Genomic DNA, 20,814 nt, shown 5'->3' with positions numbered 1-20,814 from the left:
CATTTCCAGAGTTATAATGGAAAGGGAAACCTAAAGGGTAGACGTCGTACTAGGGGTGTAACGGATCACAAAACTCTTGGTTTGGATCGTGTCACTGTTTTAGGGTCACGGTTCGGATCATTTTTCAGATCAGTAAAAAGTAAAAAACACGCGTGTGTGCCAAACCGTGGCTACTGATCCGTACACCCCCACGTCATACTTTGTACAACATATATGTTGAGACTAAAAATGATTTTGGCACAATAATTCTTTGCGATCTATCAACATCAGTGATTGTGTGTCTGTGTGAGTATATGTGTGTGTATGTGCACACAAGTGTAGGGATAGAGAGTGATGTGGATCCTAATGACATCCCTGGACACCACGAGGGACATAATTACAGTGCGTCTTTGTATGACCACTAGATTGTGGGTGTGTGCGTGTGCGAGCGGGAGGAATTGCAGCTGAATCACTGAGCAACAACTGTTGTCACCTGCACATCCTGAGTTGTGTGTGTGTTGTAGGGAAGAGGGAGACAACAGAATGATGAGAATAGTCTATCGCCGTGGAAACAGCCTGCAGCCATGCGTCTGTCCACATCTCTGTTCTTCTGCTTCTTTGTCCTCCTCTCTTTCCTTCCTCCTGCCCTTCCTTTCATGAATCACACATTTGTTCATCATCTCTGTCACTTATCACCTTTTCAACAAAAATCTGTACACAATGACTGTGTGCCAATCATGCACACACCAAAGCGCCGTTATACGGCTGTTGGTCTATGTGCTTAATTTGCAAAAAACGCATAGCAAGAAACCACAAAAAATATTTTTCAAAACCTTAAACTATACATTTAAGCAAAAAAATGTCATCTTAAATATGTAAGCAAGAAACTTTACAATATATATATATGTTTTGTCATTATTCAACAGGGAAAGCAGATATCCCATCATCCCTTTGTTTAAACTCTCTCCTGCTAGCTTACAGCCGCTCACAACCCCAAAATAACATTAGCAGTGCAACGAAAATGTTGAGAATTATCAGAGCCATCCAGCCGTACAGTTCTGATCCAGATTCCAGCTCAGACCAGGAAAACAAAGACGTTCATGGATCCATTAGTCTGACAGTGGCTGCATCAGAATTGAGCAGAGCAGGGGGACTGTGGCTTTCTGATTTCACTTAAATGCATATTTTCTTCCAACTGCATTTTTTTTATCTACTCCTAATTCACAACAATTTGAATTAAGACTCAGAAATGTAATCTAGAATCTAGTGTTCTTTATTTCCTTCCATCATGAGACAAATGCTACAAGAGAATGTCAAACACCTAAAACTGTTTCCACAGGTGTGGATTTTAATACTTTTTTTTTAGTAATTTCCAAAAACTGTATAAAATTATTCACAGTCTTCAAATCTGAAGCCATCAAAATAAAAATCCTTTCAATGAATTGCCATGCCTGAAAACTAAAATTCAGAGAACACATTTCTAACCTGCTAGGCGATATTAATGGAGCTTTATCCTAATTTACTTTGACAGAGACGTTCTTCTTCCTGCTGCTTTCCCGAATAAATTCAAACAGTGGATTTAATCAGAGAAAGACAACAAACAAAGAAAGCCAGTGAAGCGAAGGATCAGATTTTACAGCGTTTGAGGCGTCTGCTAACAGATTTAATACAGCAGAGACCGGAGGGAGAAAAAAAAGTCTTGCTGTCAATAGTAGAAAGATGAGCTGTGAGAAATGATAAATTGTACAACACATCTGTGATATTGACTGATCTCAAGGATGGAGGGATGGAAAAAGGAAGGACAGTTGTCTACAAAACTATAAAGAGAGTGGCTTTTTTCATTTCCACAACACAAGAAGAAAATATGGTGCATAATTTCTAGACAACCATTAGGACTGTAACAATGACAGAGCCTTCATGATCAAATAATCACAGAACTGTGGTCCCCAACACGTGTGATGAAAACACATGTTGTCTAAGAACGGTTGTGTGTTTCTATCAGTGGTGTGTGTTTGAACGGCATCAAACCGCACACAGGTCAAGGCCCAATCTAGAACATACCAACAAGCAGAGTTCTAACGATATTACAGAGGAACCAAGTGAGGTTCTAGAGGACAGCAGGCAAAAGGAATCTTGTTTTACAACAAAAATGCAGATTCAAAATATCATTTACAGCCTAAACCTTGACTATTACCACCGCCTCCACACAACTGCAGGATCCTACTGTTGCTGTTTGTGGTCAAGACGGAAATGTTATGCAAGTTTGGTTTGGCATTTAAAATATGAGTTACAGGATTTTTACAGGGTTCCCACCATATACTGCAGTTCACCTTAGTGCTATTGAACATTTATTTTTTTTTTAATACAGCAAACGCTGTTGAGTCCTGATTGGCTGTAGAGCTTGACCATCAATGTCCTCCACGCCGTGTTTCCTGATAGAATGTGTTTAGTTTGCCACGTTTACATAACTCTTCATCACAACCAGATCTATTTTTAGAGTTTAAAGTCCCCGACCAAATGTTTGAGAAAACTAAATAAAGTGTTCAGTGAGGAGTTGTACATCTTTAAAACATCTATATACCCAATTTGGGGATTTCACCTATCTCAGGTTATTTTTAGAACTACTGCAATAAATGCTATAGATGATTTTGTTTTAGCTGTAGCTGATGTAGCATGCTAGATGTGAACATGTGACAACAAATTGAAAGACAAGGATTCTATACTCTTTCTAACAAGAGGATTTTGGAATTCCAGGTAAATTCAAAGGATTGTACAACAAAGAGTACAATAGTTAGAGTGGGATTTTACATGGAAGTGACAGAGTGAAACCGAAACAAGCCCTTTTAAAGACATTATTTGAATTCTCCCTCATGTCTGAGAAAATGCTAGCATGTCACTGTGATGAAAACAGCTGCTCTTAAATCCTTTTAACATACCTGCAGTGATGTCATCATCCGTCACATCTATTTCCTCTTCAGGAGCCTTGGTTTCTATTGGCTGAGCCTCAGCAGGGGGCGGAGCTGCAGGGGAGGGCTCTGTAGTGGTCCCAGCTACAGGAAAGGAGTACAAACAATTTCAGTTATCGATCAAAGGTAGCCAGTATTGTTTTAGTGATGTCTGTGTGTAACCTACTCTTGACACAATGTTCCTGTTTGTCCTCCTTAAAAGGCTAACTCTGCTGGTTAAGATGCTAATAAAGGTTTATTGGGCCTTCCTGATATGGCAAGGACTAATGAGAAGACACTCACACATCTGTAGTTGAAGTTTTCATTTAACCCTTATCTCTCAATTGCCAATTAAGAGTGGCTTTCATTAGCAGACGGCGCTAATTAATGAGGCCGCACTAATGAATGAAGCAGCTAAAGGCAACAAAGTGGTGCTGTCCTAATCCAAAACAGTGAAGCTAATGAATAGCATTGATTACAACCCCCCCTACAGTCTGATTACCGAGCATGTCTTCATGTGATAGAAGAAACCCAGTGGTTAGAAGGCATCAGACTGAAGGCAAAGCAAACATTTTTAGGGTTCAGCTGCGGTTAGGGAGGGTTCCCTAATTCCCAAGCCAAAAAACTATGAGTGTATGATTCCAAATACAAATGACAATAAAAGAACAACCTTTAAAATTGAAATAGTTGACCTCATTATAGCCCACACACATAAAAAGCTTATTAAAAAAAAACGTTAATTGCAACGTGTCCTATTGCATTGATAAATCCTGGAAAAGCAAAGGCTCCATGTTCCAATTACCCTGCTCACACACGTAATGACTTTATTTCACAGACACACACTCACAGACAGAAGGCCAATACACAAACTCACTGTTAATTATTCCTCCACAAGATTAAACCTTTAAAAACCTAATTGGACATACATAAAAAATACCAGATACAAGCTAACTGAAGGAAGGTCTCGGTTCATTTCACGTTTTTCCTGTTGAATTCTCACAACATCTAGTGGTTGTGTAGACTGTTTACTCGCACTGAAACGGTTGTGTATTCATCCTGGATTAGCACACACACATTTAACATTCCTCCATTATCAGCAGATGCTATGGTTCACGGAGGAGTCTGATCATTGTTACTATGGTAACAAGTGAACTTTTTTTTCCTCTAATGAGTGGTCACCTTTTTATTTTCAGATACATTTCAGTATTTGTCATCTTTGAAAGGCTGTTTTGAACTTTTAGTGACCTTTTCCCATCATCAAACACAGACCAGCAGGTCCGTCCATCTCTAAGCTCGCCTCACGTTTTGGATGTTTTCCATGCAGCACGACGTGCAGAGACGACAGACATGCAGGAGAAGGAGAAGAAGGGATAGGAATGAAAGAGGGCGAATGAGTGGGAAGGTGGGGGCGTGTTGGCCCACTCCAAGGTCAAGCTGATCATGTCAGTCGTGACACACGGCTCCCAGCATGCCTTGTTAGCCTCCAGGACCACCGCCTCTTTTTCCCCCTCACTTCTTCACTTTTTACTCCTGCTTATAACACGTGGATCAGCTGTTTTTATGCTGAGCAATTTAACTTATTTTACATAATTTATAGGAAGACAAAATAATTGTTTTTTCTTAAAGGGCCCTACCATGAAAAAACAACTTTTTGAGTCTATCAGTGCATTATACTGTTCATTCCTCCCTATAAAGAAGCCCAAAGCAGTATTTTGATCCGTTCATGCATTTAAGAGTAATCCTCTAAAAACCTGAACTCTCAGCAGAAGCCCCTCCCATACCCATGAAAATGAGCGGGTCCTCACGTGCTGATGTCACAGAGTGAGACCGCCCCCCCCAGGAAGAGTCTGCTCTGACAGCTCCGTCCCGAGTCCAACACAAACACTCAATCTCTCAACAAAAAACTTTCATTTTAGACGCAGAATACCGTATATCTTACAGTTCTGTCCTGTCTTCAATAAATTCCGGCTCAAACAGGCGTGGCATGTGCATCCATCTTTGAAAAAGTTTGGATGTTGTTTAATTTTGCGTGAGAAATGCAGGATGATGTCCGGAAATGGACGACACCCACACACAGCGGCAGGCGGAGCTTCAGTAATCGAGTCGTTTTACTTCCGGGTATGAACAAACTCATGAAAAATAACTAATATTTCATAAATAATTTGCTTTTTAGTGTTTCAAAGGTAATATATGATCATATATGATATAGTTAATGAAAATCATAGGATGGCCTCTTTAAATTGAACAAAGATTTTAATTAAATAATCAATAATCAATAAAAGTAGCTGATGAATGTTTCATCTAAAGGTGGGGGTGTTGCAACCGTTTTCCAGTGTGTGCAACAGAAGAGGAAGAAAAGCCCATTATGAGGCTGCAGGGGAAGAGCAGGGCTGATGTCTGCTGCCTCCAAATATCTGCAAAGCTTTTGATGGCTCAGATTATCTTAAAATAATATCCCATATTATCTGCTCACTCCCTGCTGCACGAATGCTTTATAATGTTTTCAACAGCATTGAACAACACTGTAGCCACTGACCTATGTCACATTCAGAGGTGGATGAAGAGCTGAACTGCATGTTACCGCATTCTACGGAATCGCAGGGAAAGTGAATGACTGCATCACTACAGAAGCCAGGATGTTTACGTTGAAAATGCCAAACACGTGTTGTGCTGAATTTAAGAACAGGCTCATTCCAAACATGATAGAGTATGATGAAAAGCTTTCAGCTGAACCATGAGGGCATTCCACAACAAAGGTTAATTCTGAATGTATGTATGTGTGTGTGCGTACAAATGCAGGACGGTTGTAGTTGTTGTGTTTGGAAACTCAGTGTCAGAATCTTTTTTTTGCGACTTTAAGTTGGTTTTATGATCAAAGACTTTTACAGTGATGTCACAAAGACCTTCAACATATTTAAGTATTGTAGATCCAAGCATAATCGTCACAGTTCATTCTGTTTTGGACACAAATTGACAACAAAAAAGGAGCAACAGAGAAGTTAGGGAGGAGAAAGAAGCAGGAAAATGGAGGGAGAGCTCTGCAACAGCAGGCTGATGAGACCAAGCAACGAGCCGGACAGAGAGGAGAGAGGCCAGAGCGGCTCTCCATGATCAAAGGAGAATCTGCTTCACACATGCTCACTTTGACCCATCAAATGGTGTGTGATCAAGCATGGCTGAGAGGCTGCTGGTTTCATGGCGTGGACATGAGGGTCTTCCGAGAATGAGCTGCTCCGTCCGACCTCCATCCACCCTGACCCGACTCCCAGCCTGCAGCGGGACGTCCGCGCTCACCCCCCCAGCTCCACAGGCTGGGTTTTATTGTGTGAGAAGCAGCAGCTCTGGCATCCTTTGTTTCTAGATATGGTCGGTGATCCCAGCAGCTGCTCACCAACAAACAGCTCTGTGCATTAGTCCTGTTACCATGCTTCCAGCCTGCATTGTTAGTGCTGCCTTTGAACGCAGTTCAGCCCGGAAACGAAGACGGCGTTGTTGTGTTTCCTCTCATCTTCTGAGAGCAGGTCAACAACTCTGACTTGTTTTGTGTAAGAGCCTTTAAACAGCTGAAAGGTCAGCCGCCATCATGACCAGTGTGTGTGTGTGTGTGTGTGTGTGTGTGTGTGCCTCATGCTGTGACTGTGGAACTGTGTGACTGCCTTGGCTCAGCCATGTCCTCTTCACCAAACCCTAACGGATAAACACCGGTGTCTTCCATCAACCACTTGTGCTGTGAAGAGAGGGGAGCTGGATGATTCTGAGGAGCAGAGCTGATTTGATGACAGCAGTGAGGTAAGTCAAGGCACTTATGTCACACTCAGCATTACAGTCAGCACTGCTGGGGTAGGAACCACAGCGAGCATGTGCAGCTGAAAGTGTGGGTTTGCTGTCTGAAACTGTACGCAGGAGCTTCTTCAACTGAGCAGCCCTGAGGGCAGGATGAGCAAAAAACTCATCACCTTCTAGATCATATGTGCTCCATAGCTAGTAACTACGTTATCTGGTTATGCATGAATGTTTTTTCCGGCTGACACGTAGGTTAACTTTTTCTTTAAGCATTCAAACTAAGACTACTTTTACTCCACAACAGTCCAGTGGGCACACCTTACATCAGGAGTGTCAAACTTAATCACAAGGGGCCAAAATCCAAAACACACCTTAGGTCGCGGGCCGAACAGGAGAAACATTTATTCAACACTAAAACTACATTATTAAAACTTTAGAACCATAACTTTTTACCATAATTATGAACTAGATCTATATCATTACCTGTGATAATGCTAGTGTGAATGCTGTAAGCTGAATTTGGCCACTGAAGATGTTAGTGCTGATAGCTGAAGATGCTGAAGATGCTGAAATTGATAGTTGAAAACACTGAAACTGATAGCTGAAAATGCTTAAGTTAATAGCCAGCTAAAATATTAGCTAAATGCCTAATTAGCCTAAAAAAAAAAACCTAAGTTAACCAAAAGAGCTAGAATGTAGCTAAAAAAAATAGCTAAACTTCAAAATAGCCGGAAAAACTGAAAAAAAGCCTAAATTAGTCAAGCCAGCTAGCATGTAGCTGAAATATTAGCTAAACTCCAAACTAGCCTAAAAAAATCTTAGTAAATGCCAAAATAGTCCAAAAAGCTAACAGAATGTCAAATTTTAAAACATTAAAACAGTAACTTTTTAACATAATTATGAATAAAAAAAGGCAGGAATATTATTCCAGAATAAATCAACTTAAACCTTAAATAACTTTTAATATTTTACTCTCCATTAAAATATATTTTGTCAAAACTGAACAAGTTAGAAATGAGCACAAGATAACATCAGGCCATTAATAACAATAAAATAAAATGATCTGGAGAGCCAGATAGAATCATCTGGAGGGCCGGATCTGGCCCCCGGGCCTCGTCTTTGACACATGTGCCTTACATGAACTGGAAAGTGTTTGTTTGGTTTGCTTCAAGCTGACCAAACCACCTGCAAACATCACGCAATGACAGCAGATGTTCACTTCCAATCCAGATCTGACCAGGACAGACAAAGAGAAAGCTGACAGGTGCCACTAGTCCTCTAACTATACATCTTCAAACAAGCCTTCCCCTTCACTTCAATACCTGTACCAACGCATTCAAACATTTTTTTATATAAATAAAAACTGAGCTCATCTAAAATGTGCTGATACATCAGCTGTAAAGTGGGTAGACATTTATAGTCACCGGTTTCTAATGTTCCTATGACACAGTGGTCTTCTCCCTGCTTTAAGGCTGTGTCACACTGCCACTACGAACGTTTTGCGCATGTTCCATTTATGTCATTTTGGCCTTTCGTGACACGTGTGTGATATACGTAATTCATAAGTATTTCATGTGTCCCTCATTCATCGGTGAATGATGTCTGTCGAGGGTCTTTAAAGTACGAATAAACCACTAGAAGATCTGATAAACCCGTGCTATATAGAACTTCTTCACTCTGGAATCAGCACCATGGACAGCACCCACCAAGAGTCTTTGTCATGATTTATTTTGTTTCTCTAGTCCGCACCAGTTCTAAGTCAGCCAGCCGGCGAAGCTGAGGACATCCGTGAGAAGGACCTGGTGCGTGTTCAGAGTCATATTCTCCCACAATACGCATTCTCAACTACATAGGAACTACGCATTACACATAAACTGCTCAAAAATTTTGAGCAGCTCAAAACCATTAAGACACATCAGCTGAGACCGTCGATGGACATCTGCGCACATTGATGAATTGGAAGGCAAGAAAAACATACTCAATACGTTGGTCACACATGTATCAAGACGGACAGAAATTCACATGAATGTCATATGAGCAATGCAATAATCTCACACAGTTTATGCATGATTCGCTTATTATATGACAGATATATAAATCAACCAATCTTTTTTCCAGAATATCTTTATTGTAAATTAACATCCCATCAAAAACATGTGAAATCTAGCAAATAAAATAAGACAGGAATAGCAATAAATTAAGATGAAAACATTTCAGCTTTTTGCATTAAGAAAAAAACTGTGGTGTGACATCCTCACACAAACATTTAACCCTTTAACACCTGAAGCGTCACTGGTGACACTTAAACACAAAATCTTTAACATATAGGTAACTTTTCAACTGTTAATATGATCATTCCAGTAGATTTAGGCTCAACGAGCTGCTTTTCTCCTTCAGAATCTACTGGAATAATCATGTTGACAGCTGAAAAGTTACAGTAAATCAAAGAACATAAACACTGGAGCTTAAAGGGTTAAGTCATTGTGGGGTCATTGCCAGGGTTCCATGTCTCCGTGAGGTCCCCCCAACTGGGAGTTTATCTGATCTTTCTGTGGTTTATTTATTCTCCTGCCGTGGTTTAACGTGGTTCATTCCTGATGCATCAGTGAAAATTTCCCGAATAAAGACCACGATTTTTCCACGTATGACCAATTTTCTTACATGGACCACAAGCAAGATGTATGTAGCGGCAGTGTGACGCAGTCTTTAATAAAAAATCTGAATACGTTCATGAAATGTTTTTCAAGATATTTCTTAATCTGCCATATGCCCTTTATTAGAGAGATCTAAAAAGCTAAAGTTTAACCAGAAATATTCAAAGCTGTCAAAAGCTAATCATCTTATAGAGCAGAGCCACGAAGAACCAAACCTGACTTGAACGTACCCATGATTCATAGGGAAATATAGGTGTTTTAAGTTGAGGCAGATCTCAGACCAGCCGGGTCTAAAGGCCTTGTTCCGAGTACTCAAAGCCACACTTTTCCGTGATATTCCAGGCTTTCCAGGACCAGCAGGAATCATCTTACCGCCTGTTCCAGTACTGCTGTGCAGCACACAGATCAAATTCAGTGACCCTTTCACCTCCCTCTATCTCTGCATCTCTCTCAATCCCTCTGCTCCCTCCCCCCTCCAGCCCCACTTGTCCCCTGAGGTCGCCGGTCCATCACTCCTCCACCTTCCCCGCCTGCGGTACTGCTGTGGTAACACAACACTGACCGGTGCTCGTTCCTATAGCAACTGCTCCCCTGATGAATCCCCAGCATCCTCAGCAACCACAGGGTGACTCCCGAGCACACGCACGCAGCGTTTTAGACGGCCATTTCTAGTAAAAGAAGGTGGAGATTCACCTTTCTTCCCATCAGCAGGTCTATCTATAGCCAGATGAGAGACGGCGAGGAATATCTCCAGAGCAGGAGACAGAGACAGACAGGGGGGCAGAAGATAAACAACAAAGTGTGTCTGTGTGCTGCAGTTCCGGCTGTTTCCCCACTGCAAAAACCAGAGAAACCTTTACAAAGGAGAGTCTGTTACCTACTTCGTTAGCTGTTTCTTTGCTCCAATGAGACATAAAAAACCTCAAAAAAGGCAAAGGAAAATGTAAAAAGAAAGAGGTGTATATTTTACATTGCTTATCTAAAACTGTGTTTGTCAAAGTTGCTGTCAAACATCCTACAGAGCTTAGAGCTGATATGCACATGGCCTTCTCAATGTACACCTTCAGACAGATTTCTGACAGATGCAGACCAGTAACCAGAATCAGAATAGGTTAGGGCTTTTGGGGTTCACACTGACAACAGTAGACACGTCACAGCTGACATGTCTGCCAGTGATGGGCTGCAACATTTCTAACAGCTTCTTTCAGCACATCCCGTCGGGGGTCACCACAGCAAAGTGGTTTAAATAGCTGGTTTGACTGAGAGGGGTTTTTTTGCCATTAGATGTCCTGACAAAGCCCTGTAACTGTCTGAGCTGGGGCCCGGCACAGGGAGACCCAGGCCTGGGAGCCTGGTGGCTACATAGTTAGGCAGTAGGACCCAGACTGAATTAAGCTCAGTCCTACACTCACCCAACTGAGCTGTTTTGCTAATTCAACTTTTTAAATTAGCCAAATTAGGCTTTTTTTGTTTTTGTTTTTAAGGCTATTTTGGAGTTTAGCTATTATTTCAACTGCATGCTTGCTGCTTTGGCTAACTTATGTTTTTTTTTGTTTTGTTTAGGCTAATTTGGCATTTAACTAATATTTTAGCTTGATATCAGCTTCAGCGTTTTTAGTAATCAATTTCAGCATCTTCAGCTATCAGCCTCAGCATCTTCAGCTATCAGCCTCAGCATCTTCAGCTATCAGCACTAGCATCTTCAGCTATCAGCCTCATCATCTTCAGCTATCAGCACTAGTATCTTCAGCACTAGCATCTTCAGCTATCAGGTTCAGCATCTTCACCTATCAGCACTAGCATCTTCAGCTATCAGCCTCAGCATCTTCAGCTATCAGCACTAGCATCTTCAGCTATCAGCACTAGCATCTTCAGCGGCCAAATTCAGATTACAGCATTCATACTAGTATTTACACAGGTAATGATATAGATCTACAGCGGTTTGTAGTTAGTTTAAAGCTAAAGATGGTTAAGATGTTTTACATCAACTTTGTGCATGACCCATTTAGTCGACTAATCAGAAAAAATAATCGGTGATTAGTCAACGATTAAAATAATTGTTTGTGGCAGCACTACTTCTGATGATAATTCAAATGAGCGGAACATGTTGGCACTAACGATTTGCTCTTCTATGTCTCAACAAGAAAATCACAAACTATAAGAAGCTATGTTGGCCTCAAATTAATAAATATTACCTTCCATAAACATGTTTTCTCACAAACCAGGATCTTAGCAGTCTTGCTGGTCAGATTCAGCAGTTCTCTTCAGGCAGTAAAGAAGCTGCCTCCTCTGAACAGCCATCTTATCCAGAATCAAGGACCAATTCCTCATGATCTTAACTGACTGTGTCTGAACGGATTTTTACTGTTGGTCTTGGACAGACCAAACATGGCTCTGTTCATCCTCTTCTCATTACAGCTCAGCTGTCCTTACAGAAAAGCAGCTCCAAACCATGATGTTTCCCCCCACATGCTTCCCAGTAGGTATAGATTATTGCTTCTTCAAAAGTCATGGGCTTTATACCAAAGGGTTCTCTTCTGGTTTCAACTAACCACATGAAGTGTTCCCTATCTTCTCTGGATAACTGAAGACTGCTGGTTAAAACAAGGAGAACTGCATGACTTGAGTACATGATGATGTCATACGTTACCATAGCAGCCTCTCTTACTACATTTCCATCTCTCTTCAGGTCCTCCATGTAATTCTGGACTGCTTCTTCACCGTTCTCCAAGTCGTTTGAACCCCACCAGGTGAGATCTTTCATGTCGCTCCAGGTGGAGGGTGACTGTCAGCGATTTTGTATTTCTTCAATTTTCTAATTGCTCCAACAGTTGATCTCCTCTCTTTAAGATGACTGTTGTAGATTAGTTTATTCCGGTCTTGCTGAGGTAAACAGTCTTCTCCCTGGTGTCCTTTGACAGCTCTTTGGTCTTGTTCATGGTGGAGTGGTAAAGTTTGTGGAAAGGGTGTCTTATACAGATGACCAGCTCAAACAGGTAACGAGTGGAGGATAAAAGAACTTCTTAAATAGGAACTAACAGGTCTGTGAGGAACAGAATTGTGTTTGTTTGTAGTAAATAAATGCTTATTTTATGTACCATTATACAAATAAATTCAGACAAACAAACTGTAGTTTCCTAGATCTGTTTTTTCCTTCTGTTTCTCACAGCTGAAGTGTTTCTATGATGACCATGACATTTTTCTGATGCTCCAGCTGTTAGATCAGACACACAAGCTAGCTTTGGATGTCTGTGAGCATGTGGCTGGTTCACCATGGCTCCTTCCACAACAATGGGTCATAGATACTGATCATTACAGACAGGTGATGATCAGTATCAGTTCAGCTCTTTTCAACCTCACTCACAGAAATTCACTCATTTATTGTCACTTTTCAACACAAATTACCCCCAACACACCATTGGATGATTTGGTAGAGAAATGATGTTCGTCCTTTCCCTTGTCATAATGTTGTGCCTGATGGGAGCTCATCCAAACTGCTGCCTTTTGGAATCAAAGCTGTGCTGCAGATACTCACGAGAGCTGACGGCATCCACATACTGAGGCAGGTAAGGAGCCCACAAGTCAATAGTGTCTTTGCGTCCCGACTGGCCAACCCTCCTCAGCTCAGCCAATAGAAGAGCTTGTGCAGCTTCTCGTACCTGAAACCAAAAAGAAGCCAAAGTGACAATCCCGACTGACTGGAATCACTAGTGTGGTTCTCATTTTCACTTCACAGAAAAACCACTCAAAGGGATACAATGGAATTATGTTCATAAAGTACAAATATTGTTGATGTTTGAGTGAAATCCCTCCAAACGGTAGAGAGAAGTGAACCTGAGCGTACCTCCAGACAGCGGTCCTGCCACCGCCGCGCCAGCATCTCAAGCAGAGGAGGTCTGAACTTGTCCAGGCCAAGCAGATCAGGAAGCATCACACAGTGCATGGCAGCCAGTTGGCTCCATCCTGTGCGCACACACACACACAAAAGATGCACACACACAGACAAAGAGTCAGGAAAGGTTGTTGGGAAAAAGACGGTCTCTAACCTCTCTGCTGTCATGTGCAAACACGGTTTTAGCTCCATGGTACGTTCAACAACAGCACAAACAGACTCCTGACTCCTTAAACATCACACAGTTGTGTTGATGTTGTCAGGAAACAACTGAAATACAGTCATGTTTCCCCTTCAGACTGAAAAACATGTTTAAATATGACAGCAGTGACTCTCACACATGGATTCTCTGGCCTTTGAGGTCCTCACATGAAACCACAGATAAACACAGGATGGGATTAATACAAACATCTTAATGCAGTCTTGGTTAGTGTGAATCTCATCCATCACTACTAACCACAGTCTGAGTGTGTTTGATGGTGTTTAACAAGGTAACCAACAGGTATCAGCACAGTCAGGTGAATCCAGACACGCCTCCTGATGGCTTCATCCAGTTCAGTGTCTGAATTCATTCAAGTATACGGCACCTCCAGCCTTTCTATGGAAAACACAAACACTGCTCCATCCAGTCACTCTGACATGGATGCTTCCAGCAGTCGCACCGTGGAAGGAAAAGGTCATCGTGAAAGGCTCGGCGTGTCCTGAGAGGGTTTCTATCAGAACCACTTTGAGCCAAAATACAGCCAAAGGTTCGTCTGTTGGGCCATTAAGAATGTGCAGTTGCTGATACTCAACATAGTCACATATATTAGTCAAATATATGTGTGCTCCTAACATGTGTGCATGTCAGCACACCTTTGTGATGGACACTGAATGGCATTTAGCCAGGAAAGAAATTTCACTCAAATTTCTTTGCCCCACATGAACTTACCTCCTCCAGAGAGCAAAAGGCAGAAATCCTAGAAGCTGGAAAACTGCACTGAGCCTGTGCAGAGGTTGACAGATATGCTTTGATAAACCAGGATTAAAACTCAGGCTGCAGATTATCCCCAATGAAAATGTTTCAAAAACGTTGGGACAAAAAGAAAAATTCACCCAAAAAAACATTTTAGAAAAGTGGTATTCAAACTATGTGAAAGTGCAGTTTAGGATCTTCACCTTAAAATGGTTTTCCAAACGGATTAAGAAACTTGAGTCACCTAGAGCAGGAAGTGTGGCCTTTCTAGTAGTGCTGGAATTGTTTAACTAGTCAGAAATGCAAAAAGCATAAAGTGTCTTCTTCAATGAGTGTGAGGATGTGTGTCTCTGTGCACAAAAATCAGCCTTTGGTGCACATCAACATGACCTGATGACTTTGTTCTTTTTTTCTTTCTATGTTTTATGTAGTACTGTGACCCCCCGCAACATTGTGACCCTCTTTTGACACCCCCTTTACTTCCCCTCTTTTGTTGGGTCTGAAATGTAGTTGAGACTTTCAAATAAAACAATAATTAATAATACTAAAGTCTAGCCTCAAATATGAAGGTGTTTATGCAAATCACAGCTTGTCAGTCCAAATACTACAGAGTTGTGTTGTAACAATAAAATCTGTCCAAAGGAAGACTCAGTTTATGTGTGCTTCAGTGCAGGTTAAGAAGAAAAAAGAAGCAGATGAAATGAAATCATCAAGGGGGCAATAAAGATGAGTGACTCAGAAAATGTGACATGTTTTTAACTGGCTAGAGCAGGAGTCTGCAGCCTGTGGCTCTCTGACCCCTCCACTGTGGTTAAAGGAAAATAAAAATCATTTTCTATTTTAAATTGAAATAACAATGCAGCTTCATCAAAGTTGCACTAAAACATTTTGACCGATTCTTCAGAGCCTTTTACCACCAAAAATCAGTTGGAGATTAGTGTACAGGCAGAATTCATACTTAAGGAACATCAGATTATAAGAAAAATGTCCTAATCTTGAAAAATTCAAGGATTTTAGGGTTTCCTCGTGGTCTAAAAAATAATGTATCGGTAGTAGCGACAGACGGTGTGTACAAAGGGCAGGGACTTAATCAACGCGAGCTTATGACCCGCGCTTACTGGGAATTCCTCGTTGATGGGAAATAATTGCAGTCCCCAATCCCTATTTATTTCTGATTCGTGAATTTCTGGTGGAAATGCACCAACAACTGTAAAATAAATTTGATTTTTTGTCACTCCTAACATGACACTACCTACATTTGGCCCGCTTTAACCCTTGTGCTATCCTAGGCATGTTTACATTAAAAGTGGGGTCATCTGGACCCCTCAGGACTTTGTTTTGAAGGATTTTTAATCTTCACTGGTGTCTGTGGCAGACATAAAATCCAGTCCACCTTTGTCATGGGAGGATCACACATCAAGGGTGGGGTCATCTGGACCCATAAGAGAGCAGGAGGGCTTTGGTTATCAAATATGGTACAGGATGTCTTTTATTTTGAAAGGATCTCATGCAAACCTCTCTCCAAAAGTCATTTTTTAAACTGCAATTTTTTTCTTTATATTTATGTTTAAGTTTTACCAAAAAAATGATGTTCATCATAATAGCTGCAGTAGCATAAAATAAATTAGCGTCTTATTAATTTTTCTTAAAGGAGAGTTTGTGGATCCTTCTGGACTGTAGTCAGTAAGAAATGGACCTGAATCACTCTGTAAGTGTTGAAGGTTGCAGACCGCTGGTCTAAACTAAAGTGTCACCAAGAGGAGAAACACAACCTAATAATGAATATCATTTGGTCTCAGAGTGTCCCAACGTTTTTGAAAACAGAGCCATCCCAAAACAAATCCACATGATAGTATGATCAGTCAACCTCTCCTTCAGGCTGGGCTGCAGGTTTCACTGTCCTGCAGAAACCTTAAATACATCATAACCACTAATGTCAAGTATTTATTTTGTTCCAAAAAAACAAATCAATGATTAGCCTGTCATTGTTTTGATCCAGAAAACATTAACTTGTTCTACTGGAAGAAGGAAAATCTGTCCATCCGAAGGCAAAAGAGATTAAAATACATAAATAAATTATGCAGCATTAACAGCCATAATGTATTCATACTGATAGAACTCCTTCAGCTAACACTGCTGCTGCTAGTTGACCCCTAAGACACAAATTTATTTCTTTAGTTCTGCTTTGTTTCTCTGGTTTCTGCCAATATCTTATTTACTTTTTATTATATTGATCTGTTTTGTTGTTTGTTTTCACCGTTTAGTTTTGGTAAATAAAATTACATTTCTGAGCCTTCTAACTTTATAGTTTTTTTTAAGGATTTTACCAGCAGATTAAACCATAAAAAACCTAAATCAAAGTTTGAAAACAGAACACAGCTCTACTTCAGCTACATGGCTTTTTAACCATTTTTGCAAACTACTGAGTGTTGTTACAAAGAGAATAAAGGAATACATATAAATGTGGTTTCTGCAGGGCAGTGTTGTTCTTGGAAAAAAACATTTTCTGCAGTTCATGTTGCCTGGTGTGGAGAATAAGTGAAACATTTATAAAGTTTTTCCTTTGCAGGCGCATGTCAGACGTGAGTCTCTGTGTGCATGCTTGCTCCTTCTTAAATATGAACAACAGTGATGACCAGATAAGATTTTCTCTAGTCTGACACCTAAAGGCATTTCCTTTTTCCAGACTGTCTCATTCAAAAGCACACTTGGATGCATAAAGAGGCAGCAAGCCTCCACTGGAAAGTCAAGATCCTGTAAAAAAGGAAAGATCAGTTTGTGAACTTTAAAAAATAAAAACTAAAAGACGATTTGAAGAAAACATGGGAAAACTCCAACTGCCAAAATCACATGGAGCATTTACTCTCCGTTACCATTCGTACCATTTTTAACACCAACAGGATTCTTTAAAAAATGTACAGACGCAGATTGTTGAACGAGAGTTCAGCTGTTGGCTTTTGGGATTTGAACCGTCTTCTTGATTTTGTCAGAACTAGTTTTAGCGACAAACACGGTTGAAAAAGCAAGCATGCAAACAGCACAGAGACACTGAGGCCCTGGACTGAGAGACTCAGAGGCCGATGGCGAGAAAAGTGGGGCTGGACAGGACAACACTGCCAACCAGTACAAAAGGAAAAGAGAGCAAAGTTCTGCCCAGCAACACTCAGATCCAACTTGCACATTTCAGCAAAGTTAACACTTTTTCAGACAACATGACAAAAGAGAATTCACAAACTCCCTCCCAGCCCGGCGCATAAACCCATTCTAGATGGTTTCTATGAGGTCAAATCCGGATCCGCTTGAAGTGAATGAAAAACAAGATTAAAAGTCGAAAAAACAGGGATTCTAAATAAAAAAAAATTGAAAATGTGAACGTAGTTTTAAATAAAAAAAAATACATATTGAAAACTTGAAGCATTTATTGAAAATTTGAAAAAACAAAATTGAACATTTGAAAATATCATATTAAAAATAAAAAAAAATGTAAATTTGAAACTTAAATAAAAAAATAAAACTGTTTGTACTTTCAACTTTTCCTATTTCTGTTTTTCCCTGTTTGCTTTCAGTTCTCTGTTTTCAGTTTTAATTGAGATATTTTCCTTTCGCTGCCGAGCTGATCCTAGTTTTACGAGGGGGTGGAGCTTTGAGCTAATTGGCTACCAGGACATGTTTCCCATGGGGTAACAGAGAGGACTCCTCACTACATGTTTGCTACACTTTTGTCGGACACACATGAATATTTTCACTTTTTTCTCTCATTTTTTATTCTCACTGTTCAAACTTTCATAGAAAAGTAAGTCTAGCATAAACAAGGATCTGATCAGGATGAAGATGTAAGCAACGCTGCCAAGCTGCACATGTCCAGTCTGCATGAAAAACGTACGGAGATCGATTGAAGACCAACAGCAAAGTCGAGCTGAAACAATCCACCAAACAGCGAGACCCTGAAAGGTGCAGCGCAATATTAGTGAGGTGAAACTGCACAGTAGTGATACTGCTCTCCACAAGATTAATCAGAGTGGGACGATGCAGGCAGAGACAAACAGACAACGTTCTGCAGCAGAAAACACGTCACATCACCATTACCTCGTAGGGGGTCATGGGAAATCATGTCCTGATAGCCAATGAGCTCAAAGCCCCGCCCCCATGTAAAATCAGGATCAACTCAGCAGTGAAAACTGAAAACAGAGAACTGAAAGCAAAGACTGAAAAATGAATAAAGGAAAAGTTGAAAATACACAGTAACAGTTTCTGCTTGTTTTTTTACTTCAATTTTCAAATTTACATTTTTCTTTCAAATTTTCAATATTATTTTTTTCAAATGTTCAATTCTATTTTTTAAAATTTTACAATAATTCCATCAAGTTTTCAATATGTATTTATTTAAAAAAATTAAGGCTGCTTTTAATTTCTTTTTTTCAAATTTATATTTTTTTATTCACTTTAAGCTGATCCTGATTCGACCTCATAGTTTTCACCTCCTAAATATTTTCATCAAAACCAGACAAAACTTTTGTTGAAACTGCAAGTTGTATGAAGTGCTGAAAAGGGGTTTGAATTGAATGAAACAACAGATGAGTTGCTTTCAGCTGAAAGGGGACCGAGCACAACTTTAGGACAGACAAACAGCATTGCAGACAAAAACAAGGACAAAGACTGGAGGCAGACATCTGAAGTGAAAACTCAACATGAGCTGCAGGGAAAACAAGACTGATGCAAGAGAGGAGAAACGAGGAGACCCGATCCGGGGGGAGGGAGGGAAAGGAAGGTAGATGGAGGGAGCAGAGAGCTGCGAGGAATTATGATGACAAAGAACAAGGCTGAACAAATAAATCTGAGAAGAAAATGATTTGGAAGGAGAAGAGAGTGTGGAGCAAAGAGGATCTAAGGAGCAGAAAATCCTCCAGTTAAGTCAAAGAAATATAAATATGTCTGCTCTACTTTTCCCTACATGATGCCCGTCAGATCAGTGTGTACCTTCATTGACTGAGGGGATGTTATGAGAAGCTGGGTGGGGGCTTGGGGAGCCAGGGGCCCCCTGAGAAAGGCCCCCAGGAGCCCCCAGAGCCCCAGCAGTGGCAGCAGTGCTGGTGCTGGCAGCTTGTAAAGAAAAGGAGAGAAATAGTGAAGAAGAAAGAACAGGTTAGAATGATACCATACCAAAGTGAATGAGGAGACAACAGTCAGGCAGAGGAAAGGAAAGGAAGGAAAAAAAAGGGATTAAAAAGCAACAGATTTCACTTTGACGAGTTTCACCAAAGGGACTTTCTTTCACACACATGTTAACCCTTTAACACCAGAGCGCCAGTGTTTATGTTCTATGATTTACTGTAATTTTTCCACCGTTAACATGATCATTCCAGCAGATTGTGAAGGAGAAAAGCGGCAAAATCTGATGGATTATCGTGTTAATGGTTAAAAACTTTGCCAGCTTGCTACAGAGGAGCTCGCAGGCTCGCTAGAGGGGGCCTTGCAAGCATGCTACAACGGAGCTTGCTAGCTCGTTACAGTGAAGCTCGCTAGCAAGCTCCAGCCTAGCTTGCGTGCTCGATACAACTGAGCTCGGCAGCACTCTACGCTGTCCAAGCTCCTCTGTAGCGAGTCGACCCACTGAATCTCCACTTAAGCCCATGTGGGCAAACATAGGCGGGGCCACCACAGAAACTGCAGACAAACCCATTTGGGGCCACATTTTCTGCCCACTTTTAGACCACATGGGCCCACTTGGCCGTGCTGGCTGGGATGTTAAAGATTTAGGGTTTAAGCATCACAGACGACACCTCAGGTGTTACAGGGTTAATGTGGCAGCATCCATTCATTCACAGCCTCTCAAACAAACCCGAAGGTGGAAAAGAGTCACTTCAACAACAGACACAGGGAGCAGGAATGGCAGAGAAACACAAAACATACAAGTGACACAAATAGTAGTTTTCATTTCCTCAACTATTAACAATTAGACAAATAAAAAAGATAGCACAAAATCTATTAAATATGAGACCTCCACCAAAGAGAGGAAAATGTCTTACAGATAATCTGCAAGAGCTCATAAAAACAAAATATCTAACATAAGGGTACAAATGTAGACATAAAAAGATGACTCATTCTAATTCAAATAGTGCACAATACTGAGTTTGAGGACAGATGGACTGGTGGTAAAAAACGAAAAACAGAACAATTTTAAATGGCGAGCACAGAAAGAAGCATGACTCTACGCTGGACACTGATTCAGGACTTAAACAAGGAGACTTTACAACCATTAACATTTTTTTAGTGAAGACCAACCACCGACTGTAAATGAGAACTGAACTGAGTGACCCCTCCCCCTGACATTCCAGACAAGAAGTACCTGCTGGTTCCAAGAAACTAAAAACCCATAGACTTCCATGGAGAAACAAACAGCTGTTGCTCAGTCATTCGATTTGTCAGAATGACCATTACATTTATTTTCACATTTTCTTCTGTAGTTTAAGTTATGAATTGGCCTCAATCAAAGTAGGTGGTTTCACTGTGAACGTTTGAAACATTTGACCGACAGATTCTTCTAAGCCTGCTTTCAAGCTCATAGAAATTGCCATAGAAATGTTGACTGAGACCGACTTGGACCAC

General features: G+C 40.8%; 1 protein-coding gene across 1 annotated transcript in view; it reads right to left on the bottom strand.

Moving 5' to 3' along the window:
* Nucleotides 1-20,814, bottom strand: part of LOC112144163 (WD repeat-containing protein 7) — a gene marked incomplete in the record, with an annotated part of 98,246 nt that overhangs the window by 38,518 nt on the left and 38,914 nt on the right. Inside the window, 4 exon segments of the mRNA XM_024268505.2 lie at nucleotides 2,916-3,029; nucleotides 12,897-13,020; nucleotides 13,206-13,324; nucleotides 19,186-19,308. Coding sequence (XP_024124273.1) covers nucleotides 2,916-3,029; nucleotides 12,897-13,020; nucleotides 13,206-13,324; nucleotides 19,186-19,308 — 480 coding nt within the window.

Source organism: Oryzias melastigma, linkage group LG12 (assembly GCF_002922805.2).
Source record: "Oryzias melastigma strain HK-1 linkage group LG12, ASM292280v2, whole genome shotgun sequence".
Lineage (NCBI taxonomy): Eukaryota > Metazoa > Chordata > Actinopteri > Beloniformes > Adrianichthyidae > Oryzias > Oryzias melastigma.
This window is presented reverse-complemented; position numbering and strand designations above follow the sequence as displayed.